Genomic DNA, 14,945 nt, shown 5'->3' with positions numbered 1-14,945 from the left:
TAGAAAAAATAAAAATCTTTAGGAAAAATACAATGAAATACCACCTCACACCCATTAGAATGACATATATATAAAATATATACATATATGTATATATATCCAACATGGGGCTTGAACTCATAACCTTGAGGTTAAGAGTCACATGTTCTACCAACTGAGCAACCAGACACCCCTAGAATGACTATTTAAACAAAACCAGGAAAAGCAAGCGTTGACGAGGATGTGGGAAACTGAAATGCTTGTGCACTATTAGTGGGAATGTGAAATGGTGCCATGATGTGGCAGTTCCTTAAAAAGTTAGACATAGAATTACCATATGATCCAGAAATTCACTTCTAGGTATACGACCACAAGAACTGAAAGGAGGAACTCAAACTGTTATTTTTACACCAACATTCATAGCATCATTATGCACAGTAGCCAAAAGGTGGAAACAGTACAAATGTTCAACTTTTTTTTTTTTAAATGTTCAACTTTTTAAAAAAATGAAATCCCCCATGGGGAGCCCGATGTAGGACTCAGATCCGGGGACTCGATTCAGGGACTCGGGGATCAGGCCCTGAGCCAAAGGCAGACACTCAACCGCTGAGCCACCCAGGCATCCCAAAAGATGAAATTCTAATTCATGGTACAGCACAGATGAACCTTGATGACCAGAACCTCAGTGAAAAATCCAGACACAAAGAGCAAATATTATATCAAGTACCCAGAATAGGGAAAGTCAGAGACAAAAGATAGAACAGAACAGTGGTTACCAGGAACTGGGGGGATGGGAAATGGGGAGTTACTATCTAGTGAGTACAGGGTTTCCATTTAGGATAGAAACATTCTGGATATGGATGGTGATAATGGTTCCAGCTATGTGAATGTTCTTTTTTTTTGTTTTAAGATTTTATTTATTCATGAGAGACACAGAGAGTGAGGCAGAGACACAGGCAGAGGGAGAATCAGGCTCCCTGCGGGGAGCCTGATGCAGGACTCAATCCCAGAACCCTGGGATCACACCCTGAGCCAAAGGCAGATGCTCAACCACTGAGCCACCCAGGAATTCCATGAATGTTCTTAATACCACTGAAGTGTACACTTAAAAATGGTCAAAATGGTAACTTTTACATTATGTGTACTTTACCACAACGAAAACAGTCTTAAAAAGTGATGACTATTAATCATTGTTTTTTATAAGTAAGGTAAGATATGTGTGCAACTTGTTCAGAAAATTAAATTTTGCATTGTTGCAAATATGTAATATACTTGCAATTTCTTGAGGCAATCATGCCACTTTACTTTTAATGTTGTATATGAAGCCAGTTCAAATGAGATAATAAAATTATAAATAATTGTCATTATTACCAATTGCTTTTGTCCCAGGCAGGGTTATAAAAAGGGTCCAAATAGTTCACCCCCTTGAAGCAGATTCTGAGTGAGGGAAAATCTGTTCATTGATGCCTACTTCACAACAAATAAAAGAGAATAGGGTGGATTCAGATCTCCCCAGACATTTGGGAAAAAATAGAAGAATTAGAAATATCATAAGACTGCAACAGGGATTATGTGGTATTATTTTGGTTGTAGAATATAAAGAGGGCAAAATAACCCTTTGAATGATTTTGCAATAAGATAGATGTAAAAAGAAATGAGATTTACTGTCTTCTTTTTTAAGATTTATTTTTATTTATTTATGATAGACATAGAGAGAGAGAAGCAGAGACACAGGCAGAGGGAGAAGCAGGCTCCATGCTGGGAGCCCAACGCGGGACTCCATCCCCGGACTCCAGGATTGCGCCCCTGGCCAAAGGCAGGCGCCAAACCGCTGAGCCACCCAGGGATCCCCGAGATTTACTCTCTTAATGAATTTTTCAGTGTGCAGTACAGTATTGTTAGCTATATGCACATTGTTGGACAGCAGATGTCTAGAACTTTTTCATCTTGCATTAACTGAAGCTCTATACCCATTGAACAGCCACTCCTCATTTCCCCCTCTCCTCCAGCCACTAGCAACCACCATTCTGCTTTCTGTCTCTATGAGTTGGACTACCTTAGAACCTCTTAGAAGTGGAATCATACAGTATTTGTCGGTGACTGGTGGATAAGCTGTATACTGTTCAATGGTGACCAGCATTCATTCCCACCACCTTCCATTACAGGGGTCTTGAAACTCTATTTTTCAGATTCCCTTGCCTCCAGGGTCCTGTGTTTGATCTCTATAATCTTTCACCATGCTTTCAGAAACCTAAGGAGAGCAAAAGATGTTCTTCCTCTGCCAACAGTGGTGTGGAGGCTTAAACAGATGTGAGTTTTCTCAAGGGTTCACAGGACTCTGCATTCCACTGCTTTTAAGCAGATGCAAGGAATTTGTGACTTTGGCAGTGGTTTCCTGACCTGTGGTGTTATTGGAAACTTTCTGACCTCTGGATTAAGGTATGGAGTTTCTGGTGGAGATCTAAGATTTTGCTCCCCCAGGTGTCTCAGTGATTTGGGGGAGGGGTCTTATCTTAATAAAAGAATCAACGTTAGGTGTCAAGACGATTCAAAGGGAAAGAACGGTCTAGCAATGGTGCTGGAACAACTGGATAAACACATGCAAGGGAATGAAATTGGACTCCTACTTCACTCTATCTTCAGAAGTTAAATCAAAATATATCATAGACCTAAATGTAAGAGCTAAACTATAAAAGTCTAGGATTTACATAAGTGTAAATCTTCATGACCTTGGATTAGGCAGTGGTTTCATAGATATTACAAGCAACAACCAACCAAGGGAAAAATACAAATTGTGCTCATTAAAATTAAAAACTTTTGTGCTTCAAAGGATACTATTGAGAAAGTGAAAATACAACCCACAGAATGGAAGAAAATATTTGTAAATTATATATCTGATAAAGATTAAGTATCTAAAATATTTATTTCTTTAAAGATTTTATTTATTTATTTGACAGAGAAAGAGCACAGCAGGGGAGGCAACAGGCAGAGGGAGAAGCAGACTCCTCACTGAGCAGAGAGCCTAATGCAGGGCTTCATCCCAGAACCCCGGGATCATGACCTGAGCTGAAGGCAGCTGCTTGAAAAACTAAGCCACCCAGGTGCCCCAAGTATCCAAAATACTTAAATAACTCTTAACAACTCAATAGCAGAAAGAGCTAAATAACCGAATTCAAAACTGGGCAAAGCATCTAAATAGACACTTCTCTTTTAAAAAGATACAAATGCTAACAATCATATGAAAAGGTGTTCAACATTATTGGTCATTAGGGAAATGCAAATCAAAACCACAATGAGAGGGGTGGCTTGTGTGGCTCAGGTGGTTGAGCATCTGGCTCAGGTGGTTGAGCATCTGGCTCTTGGTTTTGGCTCAGATCTGATCTCATGGGTTGTAGGATAGAGTCCCGCATTGGGCTCCATGCTGAGCAGAGTCTGCTTGAAGATTCTCCCCTCTGCTCCTCCCCCAACTCTCTTTCTCAAATAAATAAAATCCTTTTAAAAAATCTCAATGAGATACTACCTCAAACCCACTAGAATGGCTAGAATGAAAAAGATAAACAAGTGTTGACAAGAATATGAAGAAATTGGAATCCTCATACATTGGGAATGGAAATATACAATGGTAGAGCTGATGTGGAAAACAGTTTGACAGTTCCTCAAAAAGCTAAACATAGTTACCATATGACCAGAAATTCTGCTCATAGATATATACCTAAGAGAATTGAAAACTTACATCTACAAAAAAATTTGAACACAAAAGTTCATAATAGCATCATTCATAATAGCCAAAGAATAAAGTATCTTGGTTTTTTCTTTTGTGAAGTGTTAAATTTTATTTTCACCTTTTTATTGTTTTGGAATCAACTGCAATTGACAAAGCTCACATAAAATATAACTACTAACACTTCACCTCTCAGGGCTGAACCCTGGGATTACTGGGAACCAAGTTTCCTGCACTATCTGCTATGTTAAAACATATAGAGAAAAATCTGTTGGAAGTGACTTGAATCTATAGTCTAATAGCTGGCATTTTAATCAGGATTATTACTAGTGATCACTTTATTCTTTTATAGCAATCAGTCATTACAATGCTCATAATCTATTGGTCTCTATGTGCTTGTATGAATACAGTGGCCAAATCTATTCTTTCACACCTACTGAACCTGCTTCACCACCAACCTGCTCCTCATTGTTAGATCCCTTCTCTTTTACTCAGGCTTGGCAGGCTGGCCACCAGAGCCTCTTAGGTGACCTGAGAGAGAGAGTTCATTGCCTGCAAGAGATCATTCACGTGGGCTGAGTAGCATCCTATAGGCAGAGATAGAACTTGGCTTTCTTGGTACTTTCCTCGTTTGAAATATTTACTACTTCTTGCCCAAACTCCTCAAAATTCTTCATCTGGGACTCCTTTGCCATGTTCTCATAGAATTGATGAATCAAGGATTGATAAATCAACTGGGTGGATGTTTGTCAGTGAAGTCTCCCTGTAGTTTGCTTTATAAAAAACTACATGGATAGAAAACAAAACTAAACCAAAATGGATTGTATCCTTTGGAGAAGTTTAACAATTAGGTTGGATTGCTAAACCTGAGATACCCATTTAGAGCCACTGGCTGCCTATTGGTCATGGCAGCTGCCAAGAAATTTAAAAGGGGGCCAGCATGGGTGAGTGGCTGCATATGCTTCAGGGGGACAAGGCTGCCCTGTGAGCCTACCTTACCCAAAATAATAGGTTGAAAGGTGAACTGGAGTTTCCACAGAACATTTCCTAGGCAATGCCATTTCAAGAGACAAATGATGGCATCTACAGTTCTTTGGTCCTCTTAGGAAGGAAAACTTTACAGTTTTTTGTTAAATATTTTCAAACTAAGCTTTGCTAGCATTCTGAGCTTTACAGTTATTATGACTTATCCCATTTTTAGGGATTTCTTAATAAATCTCACACAAAGATACTTTCCAACAACTGGATGAGGTCCCATGGGTGATCTGTAAAAGCTCCTACCAACCTTGTTAGAGTAATTTGACTGATAAAAGGTAGATGCCAGGGGACAGCTGGGTGGCTCAGTCCGTTAAGCATCCGACTCTTGATTTTGGTTCAGGTCATGATCTCAGGGTCATGAGACTGAGCCTCACATCAGGCTCCACACTGGGCATGGAGCCTGCTTAAGATTCTCTCTCTCTGTAAAAAAAAAAAAAAAAAAAAAAAGATTCTCTCTCTCTCTCCCTCTGTTCCTCCCCACCACATGCACTCTTTCTCTTAAAAAATGAGAAAAATGAGAGAGGTAAGTAGGTGCTATTGGACATGTGTCAAAGGGGATTTGAGAGGCAAAGGGCAAGGTCTTGGGAGTGACATCAGTAATTGAAGGAAAGGGAAACCAAAGTTGCCAATTGTTGAGGAAGCAGCTGGGGCAGGAGTCAGGGACTCAAAAATTAAGTCCTAACAAAGGAAATGAAGATTGAAAGAAGATACATTCTCTGTTGTCTGCTCTTGGATCCTGAGATCTCTTCTGCGCAGACAGATGGCCCCTGGGTCTAAATCTCTGGCTGTGACTTTTTTCCTTAATTAAAACCTTTACATCACATTGTTCTTTAAACTGTCCAGTATAAACGAAACACTTCTGTAGGATGCCAATAGAAAAGGAAGGAAGTAGATGTCCTGGTTTTAACCAGAGGAGGAGAAATTACCCCTGGCCATCAATGAGGAGATAGATTTGGAGACCAAACTGCACTATAAAATATTTTATTAACTACTTTTATTTTGAAAAAAATTTTTAGAGAAGAAGAGAAGTAGGGAAGGGGCAGAGGAAGAGGGAAAAATAGAATTTCTTAAGCAGGCTCCACACCCAGCACAGAGCCTGATGGAGGGCTTAACCAACTAAGCCACCCTGGTGCCCCACGACTACCTTTAAAACATTCTGTCATAAGCATTTTCCTAATCAATAAAAACGTTCACATAAGAAAATTATTGAAGTGTAATATACACTCAGAAACTTGTACATAAGTTAAGTGTACAGTTTGAAGGATTTTCATAAACTGAACAGATACATCTACATGGCTAGCTCTGCAGAAGCAGTGATTTTTAATAGCTCTATCATAATCCATCATAATTTGCTTAACCATTTCTAATCCTGACCATTTTTTATGATCAATCATGCTGAAACAATATTTTATCTTTCCTCCCAAACTGTAACACCACTGCCACCATCCCCGGTGCCCCTCTGGGTTGGATACTAACGATGTCCTTCCAGTGCTTATAATGGTCTTAGATTACTTTAACATCCCGTTGGCTAGCGACTGTTTAACCTTGACCATCCCCAACCCTGGAAAATCCTGTCTGTCCATGTTATCTCCTCTAGGCTATTGAGTGTGGTGAGAGAAAGTACAGAACCATTCCAGCGAAGGCCACTACAAATTCATGCCATCCGTTCAAGGCCCTCACTGTTGTGGTATGTTCTGTGTGTGAAGATTGGGTTGTTTGTTTGCCTTCATGTTAGTGAATAGTATTGACAAAATATTCTAAGTGATGTACAACTTCTTAGTATTATTTTTGTCAGGTTTTAAAGATTAGAAGCTCATTTGCAATTTTATATTTTGAAAAGAATGCAAATGGTTGGTTTTGGAAGCTTAGATGCTTGTATAATGCTTCCTATGGTGGAATAGATAGGGTGAGTGGATGATTTTAAGTGGGACACAAACATTTTGTACATATTTCTTTTAGTGAGTCTGAGAATAAAATATAGTTAATACAGTAAACTGAATTCTCTCCAATGCCATTGCTTAGAAATAGGATAAGTTTTTAAAAGTAAGCTGAGTTAAAGTCAATTTAAAGAAAAACTGTAATTATGTAACAGGCCGGGTGGCCCACAGATGCACTGTGAAAGCGGCCATGAAATGACACGACTTCACTACCACTTAGCGGTCTTGACAGCTTTCTCTTGGGGTCCTAATAGAGGAAGAAACAGAGTTATCTAGACTATGCCAAGAAAAGAGAACCAGACCCTCAAAGCTGTACGAAAATAGGGCTTACTTCATGTTCTTGGCCTCTTTGTGTGACATTATCTCCTGGGTCAGTTTTGTGCAAAGCAGTTATTATGGAAGCAGTTATCATGTGTCAGCCAGATTTTCAGTTTATTAACATATTCTGAGATAATAGCAGCCTTTCCATTTTGAGACCAAATTTTTCAAATTACTTGTGGATGAGGATGAGTCTCTTTGTTATGTGAACATGAGTTCATGTAACAAACTCTCTTTGTTACGTTATATAATGATAAGATTTAGAGGTTTTTTTTTAAGGTTTTATTTATTTATTCATGAGAGACACACACACACACACACACAGAGAGAGAGAGAGAGAGAGAGAGGCAGAGACATAAGTAGAGGGAGAAGCAGGCTCCCTCTTGGGAGCCCAATGCAGGACTTGATCCCAGGTTCCCCAGGATCACGATCTGAACCAAAGGCAGAGAATCAGACACTGAGCCACCCAGGCATCCCAATTGAGACGGTTTTTTAAGTCATCTCTACACCCAAAATGGGGATAGAACTCATGACCCCAAGATCAAGAGTCACACGTTCTACTGAGTGAGCCCACATGCCCCTGATTTAGGTTTTTGTTTTTGTCTTTCTAAACTCACAGTCCAGGATCAAATGGACCTGTTGGACATTCAATATTTGGGTGTCCATGTGTGTATTTGGGTGTGCCATTTGGCTCATAGTACCTTATGTTTTTATCACCTTATTTTGCTTCCACACCTAAACTAAGTCCTAAGGGAAGTCCCAAGGGAAGAAACCATATCTTTGTCTTTTTTTTTCTTTTCTTAAATCTTCAGTACCAGTATAATAGCTTGTTAAAGTAGACATACAAATATCTATGGGCAGACATCAGGTGTATACATCCAATACTTGAAAGAAAAACCCTAGTATGGAAAAGTCCAAGCATATGCATCATGAACACACCATCTAGAACTTCCTAAACCCTGTTTCGTGGATGTATAGGAAGGCTGGGGAAAGATATCAGTTAAATGTATGCTTCCTCTTTCCTAATAGAAAAAGCAAAATACAATACACCACGGGGAAGACACTGTTGTAAGAATTACACAGCAGCCAGAGAGAGGAGAGGCTCCTGGCCTCCACGGCCAGCATGATATAAGCAATGATGAGCTGGGCGTGGGCCCAGGTGAGAGCTCTATAGAACAGCCGCATCGGCCAAGATCTGATAAACAAGCTGGCAAAGGTGTGAATCAGGTAATCAGCTTCCACCATCAGAGCCCAGCAGAGGAAACCAAACACCTGTCCTGGATGGAGTCCATGCCACCAGGCGGAGAAGGCGAATGTCTGCAGCAGTGGCCAGGCCCTGCCCTGCTGGAATACCAGGCGTCTGAGCCACCGTGCTGTGCTTTGGTTCCACTTTCTCGTGAACAGGGATATCCTGTGGGTTGTTTCCAGTGTCCAGATGTCCGCATCGGAGATGGATCCCTCCTCACCAGGGCTCTGACCAAAACCAGGTCCAAAGCCCGCTGCATGTAGGAGGGCGTCATCCAGGATCCAGCAGGAGTAGTAGGTGAGTTTGAAGAGCCCGGCTGTGGACCACATGACAAAGATGCACTGGAGCTGCTGGCAGTGGGTCAGACCTGCTCCTGCGGTCAAGGTAATCCTCAGGATTACCTTTAGGCACTCGAGGCCCAGCATCTGCAGACCCCTCCAGGGAAGAACCCAGACAGAGCGCCTGGGACACAAATTCCTGGACCTTTGAACGCAAGCCTGAAATTTCTGGAAGGAACACAGGGGGCCTCCTAGGAGAGCTGGGAAAAAGAGCAAGTAGCTGAAATAGGGGAGTGCCTTACACAGATGCTCAGACAGAGAGCTTCTGTCCCTGAGGCCTCTTGATGCTCCCTCCACTTTTCCCTCACAAATGTCCAGAGAGAGGGATGTGACCCTCTGGGTCAAGAGCATGAGGGAAGAAAGAGTGATGCAGAACCTGAAAGAGATTTATTTAAAATGTAAAAATGTTCCATATTCCTTTCATCCCATTCCAATCCCTCCCACATGACCCTACAGCAAATAGCTCTGAACAATGAAGACCGATGTCCTGCCCTGCAGTGTCCCCACAAAGACTCTTGGAGTAATTCAGACCACAGGCTACTCTGGTCAGGATCAAAAGGTAAATCATTAGTCAGGCAACTAAAAAAATGACAAGGAATATTATGGGGAAATATTCTAATGTTCCTAAGAGTGGCTTATACAGATTAGGATCAGAGACCCGGGAGAAATTTGCCATAGAAGAAACAAAAATTTATTATTGAAGGGACTCTAAGAAGATGAAGATTTTAAATATGAACCAGTCCCTGATAGTAAGATTCTGCAGGCTTTGGGATCTGTGCTCAGGAACGGTGAGTCAAGCTAGGGGTTCAGGGTGTGCACTGAGTCATTAGCAGTTTGAGTTGTGTTCTTAACCAATCACCTGAACTGCTTCTGCTTCAGTGTCACAAGGTAGAGAAGATCCTGCTGGCAAGGCTATTATGGAGAAAATTAATGAAAATTATAAGATGCCTTCTACAATCAGGAACGCTCCCCTGTGGAGAGAAAATTGCACTGTTTCCCACCTGCTGCTGTTTCTGTGAGTCTGAGGACAACTCATCTCCTCACCTGACTTATCCAAGCAGTTAGCAAGGTAGCCTCCAAACGCCACCAACCCTTGTTTGTACACCTGCTGTCATGGGCTGAATGTGTTCCCCTCCAAATTCATATATTGAAGCCATAACCCCCAGTACCTCAGAATATGACTGTATTTGGAGATAGGATGATGAAGTTAAAATGAGGTCACTGGGGTAAACCCTAATCATATATGACTGGTGTCCTTATAAGAAGAGGGGATTAGGACCCAGACACCCGCAGAGAGAAAACCAGATGAGGACACAGGGAAAGACAGCTGTCTACAAGGCAAGGAGAGAGACCTCGGAAGAAGGTGAACCTGCCAACACCTTGACCTCGAACTTCCAGGCTCCAGAGGAAGTAAATTTCTGTTGTGTGAGCCACCCGGTCTTCGGTACTTTGTTAAGACAGCCAGAGCAAACTAATCCATCTTCCCATTTTAGCTCTGGCTCAGCCCTCTTCCCATCGGCCAGATCCTGTTCAGCTTGCTCCTCTGGCCCCTATCAGGTCCCAGCTTCCTACAGAAATCCTAATTCACCACACCCTAGTTAGTAATCCCCACTCCCTACCCACTTGCCATCTTGCCTCTTCTTCCAAGAAGCAAACCCTAAAGCCTCTGGTAAAACGATGAAGATAAAGAAAAGAATTCCGGCTGTGGTAAGGATGGCAAAATGAGCAAACCAGTGGCAAACTGAAATCAGAGAGGTGACCCTCCTCAACAGGTCTCAGCCCTTGTTCTCTGAGTGACCATGGACCCACAACCACTTGTGATAATAGAGGAAGCCATTGACCACAGGCCCCAAGATTGCAGAGATACCTGATTTCCCCTAACCTTGGTGATGTCACCGACTTATGAAAACAGTTCTCTAGACTATAATTAGTGTCTGATTCTCTTTCCTAGACTGGGTAACCACCCTTCCTCTGGGAGACTGGAACAGCTGAGTCTCAATGAAAGCAAAACTCTTGCTCAGCAACTTCCATGGGAAGGCAGCAAAGGTTTACAGTGGTCCTTCCTGGTCCTGCTAACGGGGAGGAGAGCTACTGGCTGTGTGTCCAAACCACCCACTCTGAGCTGAGCAAACTGTGCTTAGTCACCTCCAGGCAGGCCTCATCTGTGGGCACTGGGACTCCTGCTTCAGCGCCTTTTTCAGGCACAACGATAACTAAAGCTAAGTGCGAGACACTGTGCTACACAGGCAACACATGGTAGTTATTTATAGGCATATAATTACACTTATATTATCTCGAACATGAGTCTTGCAAGACAGCTATTGTCACACACACACACATATACATATACACATGCACACACATTATTTTTTTTACGAAAAGAAATTAAGGCTGAGAGGTTAAATGACTTGCTTAAGGTTGCACCGCTCAAATGGGCAAGATTTCGGATTTAAACTCAATACCCAAGTTCTTTCCACCTCCACCATGGTGCAAGCTAAGCCTTGGTTGCTTTCGTATAGCCGAATGAACAGGCTGCTTTACCTCACGGAAGGACGTTCTTGCAGATAATACTCAGTATACTGCAGCCCCAGGTGACACAGCGTCTGCCAGCCCATCTGAAAGAGGAAAGCCCACCTGTGGACATCCTGTGGGCCCAGCGAGCAAATCAGAACCGTGGCACACAGAGCAGGGATGAAGACCAGCACAGCAAAGGGACCCATAGCAGCTAAGGCCAGGGCGGCCCCCCCAGCCAAGAGAAAGAGGTATCTGAAAGAAAAAGGACATGTGTGAGACTGATTTGGAATGGTGTGACAAATGAGTCACTCCCGATATCATTCTGGATACTCCAAAGGAGCTAAGCCCCATGTAGCACCTAAAGAAGCCATACTGTTATCACCCCAAAGTCTTTTTGTTTTTCTGAAGGAAAGAACCAAGGGAGAAAAAGCCAGAGTCCATTCGAAATGACTATCTCAGGAGATAATTTTTTTTAAAGATCTTATTTATTTATTTATTTATTTATTTATTTATTTAATTTATTTATTTGACAGAGAGAGAGAGAGCATGAGCAGGGGGAGGAGCAAGGGGAGAGGGACAAGCAGACTTCCCACTGAGCAGGGAGCCCAATGAGGGGCTCGATCCTAGGACCCCAGGATCATAACCTGAGCTGACGGCAGACACTTAACGAACTGAGTCACCCAGGCGCCCCTCTCAGGAGACAAATTTTGATTCCCACCTTAGTGATCCTGCAAACCTCTCTTTGATGTCCACCACTCAAGTGGGAACAATACCTGCCCCTGATAATCCTGTGGGTCACAGCTCCAGAAGGTTTCCTGATGGGGATATCTTAAAAATCTAGTGGCTTATTGCCTGAATGAAAAGTGTTGTGAACCTAGCCAGCTGAGGATCTAGGAAAGCTCTCTAGACATCACTTCATCGAGATGAGGCTGGCTCTTCCCTTTTTTTGCTGGGTTACATTGCCCTGAACCATTCCACAGACAGTGGGAAAGGTGACGCCATGCCACTCTCTAAGTGTTTATAAACTCAATTAGAAAATCTTTATAGGTGCTCTTCACCCTCCTGACTGCACTTTAAGATCATATGAGTTGGTGGGTTTTTTAATGTTGTTTGTGGAAACTTCCTCCCTCGGAAGCTGGTAGATGACCTGAGAACGTGCAGAGACCTGGGGGATTTCACATTATAAGGACTCAGTTCTGTCCATAGTATATGGAGGTTGGTTGGTTGGCTGGTTTTACAAAGTTCGCTGTTTTGTTTTTGTTTTTGTTTTTAGTAATCACTACACCCGACATGGGGCTTAAACTCATGACCTGAGATTAAGAGTCATAGGCTCTCCCAAATGGGTCAGCCAGGTGCCCCCGTTTGTTTTAATTGGTACCAAATTAATAAATCTGAATGAAGAGGTGTGAAAATAGGTACTGACTACTCAGGGAAAGGAAAATTGAGTCAAAGAGGCCTATGTTTTGTTGACCATCACTGGGTATATTCCATGGCTCCGTGGCACAGTGACACACACACAGTGGTGAGAGTGTCATTCTTGGGAGGGATTAGTAGGCTCCCCAGTGTGAGAAGCTCTATCACACAAGGCAGGGGCCATTTCTGTGCTTCTCTTTGAGCTAACCCACCCCAATCAATGCTGTGGGCCAAACCTTCACCTCCCTGCCATGGAAAAATAAGGGGTACACATATTTCTTACCCAGCAGAAGTGGAAGCTGGAAGTAGCAACTGCCCTAAGGCTTTGTAAACATTAAAATGTTTACACATGTACAATGTAGGCTACATGGTATGTTGAGTGCTTATTTTATTCTAGGCATTGTGCTAATAATCCCTTTCTAAGAAATATCTTTATTTATCCTTAAAATACACTCATGACATAGGCATTATTATTTCCATTTCACAGATCAACCTGGAGAGAATTTATTCACATACACAAGGACACTCAGGAAGGGAGGGACCCAGGACCCATTAGGCTGACTCCAAAGCCAGAAATCTTAACCCTCTGGGAGTTAACTTTTGTTTTTGCACTTGTTTTGCTTTATTGTTTGTGATTCTTTCTCAATAGGAAACTTTTTTACAACCACCCTCCCATCTCCTAAATGAAGGAAAGGCTATTGACCAGTTGTGAACTTGTAGTAACTATAGATTGTGTATGTAATAACATACCAAATTCAGAAATTCTAACTGATTATTAGATACAGCTAGATTTTACTTAAAACCCCCAATGTATTAAAATGTTAATTTCTGGGATGTCTGGGTAGCTCAGTGGTTAAGCGTCTGCCTTTAGCTAAGGTCATGATCCCGGGGTCCTAGGATTGAGTCCCACATCAGGTTCCCTACAGGGAGCCTGGTTCTCCCTCTGCCTATGTCTCTGCCTCTCTCTCTTTGTCTCTAATCAGTAGATAAATAAAATATTTTTTTAATAAAATCTTTTTTAAAAAAATTTAATTTCTAAAACAAGTGAATTATTAGGAGGTAGCCCTTTGGCAATGGATTTTCACTTTACAAAAGGATATTCCGCAAACTTCTTTAAAAACAGAGACTATCTTGAGCGCCTGGGTGGCACAGTCCATTGAGCATCTGACTCTTGGTTCCAGCTCATGTTTGATCTGGGGTCATGAGATCAAGCCCCAATTTGGGCTCCATGCTCAGCAGGGTGTCTGCTTAAAATTATCTCTTCTTATCCCTCTGCCCCTCCTCCCTGCTCTCTCTCTCTCTCTCTAAAATAAAATAAGTCTTTAAAACGGGACTGTCTCTCATGTATAGAATCTACTAGCTATACAAAAATCATTTCAATCAAGTTATCAAATCTCTAGTGACAATAATTTTTAAATCCCAGATTGAGATATAGTTAATCTAACATATTTTTTGACTTATTCCATTTCTCTGAGAAACCATACAAAGGCATTTTTAAAATCACTTAGTTATATATTTAACAAAATTTAATTTTGTTGAAAATGATAAAATTCCATGAACTTAGGACTGTTCAAGAATATGGAGGACATATGGTAGGGATATAGATGTATCTGTTTGGGGAATTCTTGTACCATCTCAATATCTATCTCTCCCTAGAGTTTATTTTTATCCTTTTCCCATTTAATGTAAACCTACCAAACTTTGAGTCAATGCAGTCATGATGTCAATTTCCAGTTCCATTTCACTCTATCAGGGATACTTATAACCAAGCAATCAATAATCAGTGATAGTGATAATCACTTAAAAACAACCATATAATTAATTATTGAATCTTCATGTCTGCATCCCAATCTGTGCTTTTTGATCTACTATGGTATTCATAAATGTAAGAGTAAAATTAGTCCTTAAGCCTACCTGGCATGGATGGAAAATGAATCCATAATGCAGAGATAATTAAACAGAAGTGCAAAAGGAAAAGCAGCCCCTTGATAAAGTGATACAGGATGAAGGAAAAACAGCTGAAGCCAATCCATTATGAACCGGGACAAAGATACTGTCCTTTTCAGAGTCCTTAACAGGTGCCTTTCTGTAAGAGAAACCTCAAGCAGGCTCTCTATGATCTTTTTATATGGCTCAGGAAGGCCTGGGTGAATACAGAACAAACAAAAGGGCTGGCAGGAAGCAGTATAAAAGTTGACTTTGTGATAAAGGGAACTGCACTATAGAAACCAAAACACATTTGGGTATTATATTAAGAATGTACAGAAAACATTGCTTTCAGAAGTTCTCGTTTTGTTTAGTTTACATACTGCATTGTTTGCCTTTCCAGTCATCTGACTGTCATATTTTCTTCACTAAGCTCATGAAAAATCTTATTTTCCAGTTGTGAACAGATAGCCAGTCTGCTGGCAAAGGGGAGCAAGGACATGAGCATGAGGAAG

The 14,945-nt window shown here is 41.5% G+C and overlaps 1 protein-coding gene across 1 annotated transcript; it reads right to left on the bottom strand.

The window, feature by feature from the left end:
* Nucleotides 1-7,704: 7,704 nt before the first annotated feature.
* Nucleotides 7,705-14,619, bottom strand: MBOAT4 (membrane bound O-acyltransferase domain containing 4). The gene is given in 3 exon segments (NM_001201331.1): nucleotides 7,705-8,953; nucleotides 11,119-11,343; nucleotides 14,419-14,619. Coding segments are annotated over 3 exon segments (1,308 nt in total). The 5' UTR covers nucleotides 14,538-14,619; the 3' UTR covers nucleotides 7,705-7,989.
* Nucleotides 14,620-14,945: the final 326 nt, after the last annotated feature.

Source organism: Canis lupus, chromosome 16 (genome assembly GCF_011100685.1).
Source record: "Canis lupus familiaris isolate Mischka breed German Shepherd chromosome 16, alternate assembly UU_Cfam_GSD_1.0, whole genome shotgun sequence".
Lineage (NCBI taxonomy): Eukaryota > Metazoa > Chordata > Mammalia > Carnivora > Canidae > Canis > Canis lupus.
The sequence above is the reverse complement of the archived record's forward strand: the minus strand, read 5'-3'. Positions and strand labels throughout refer to the sequence as shown.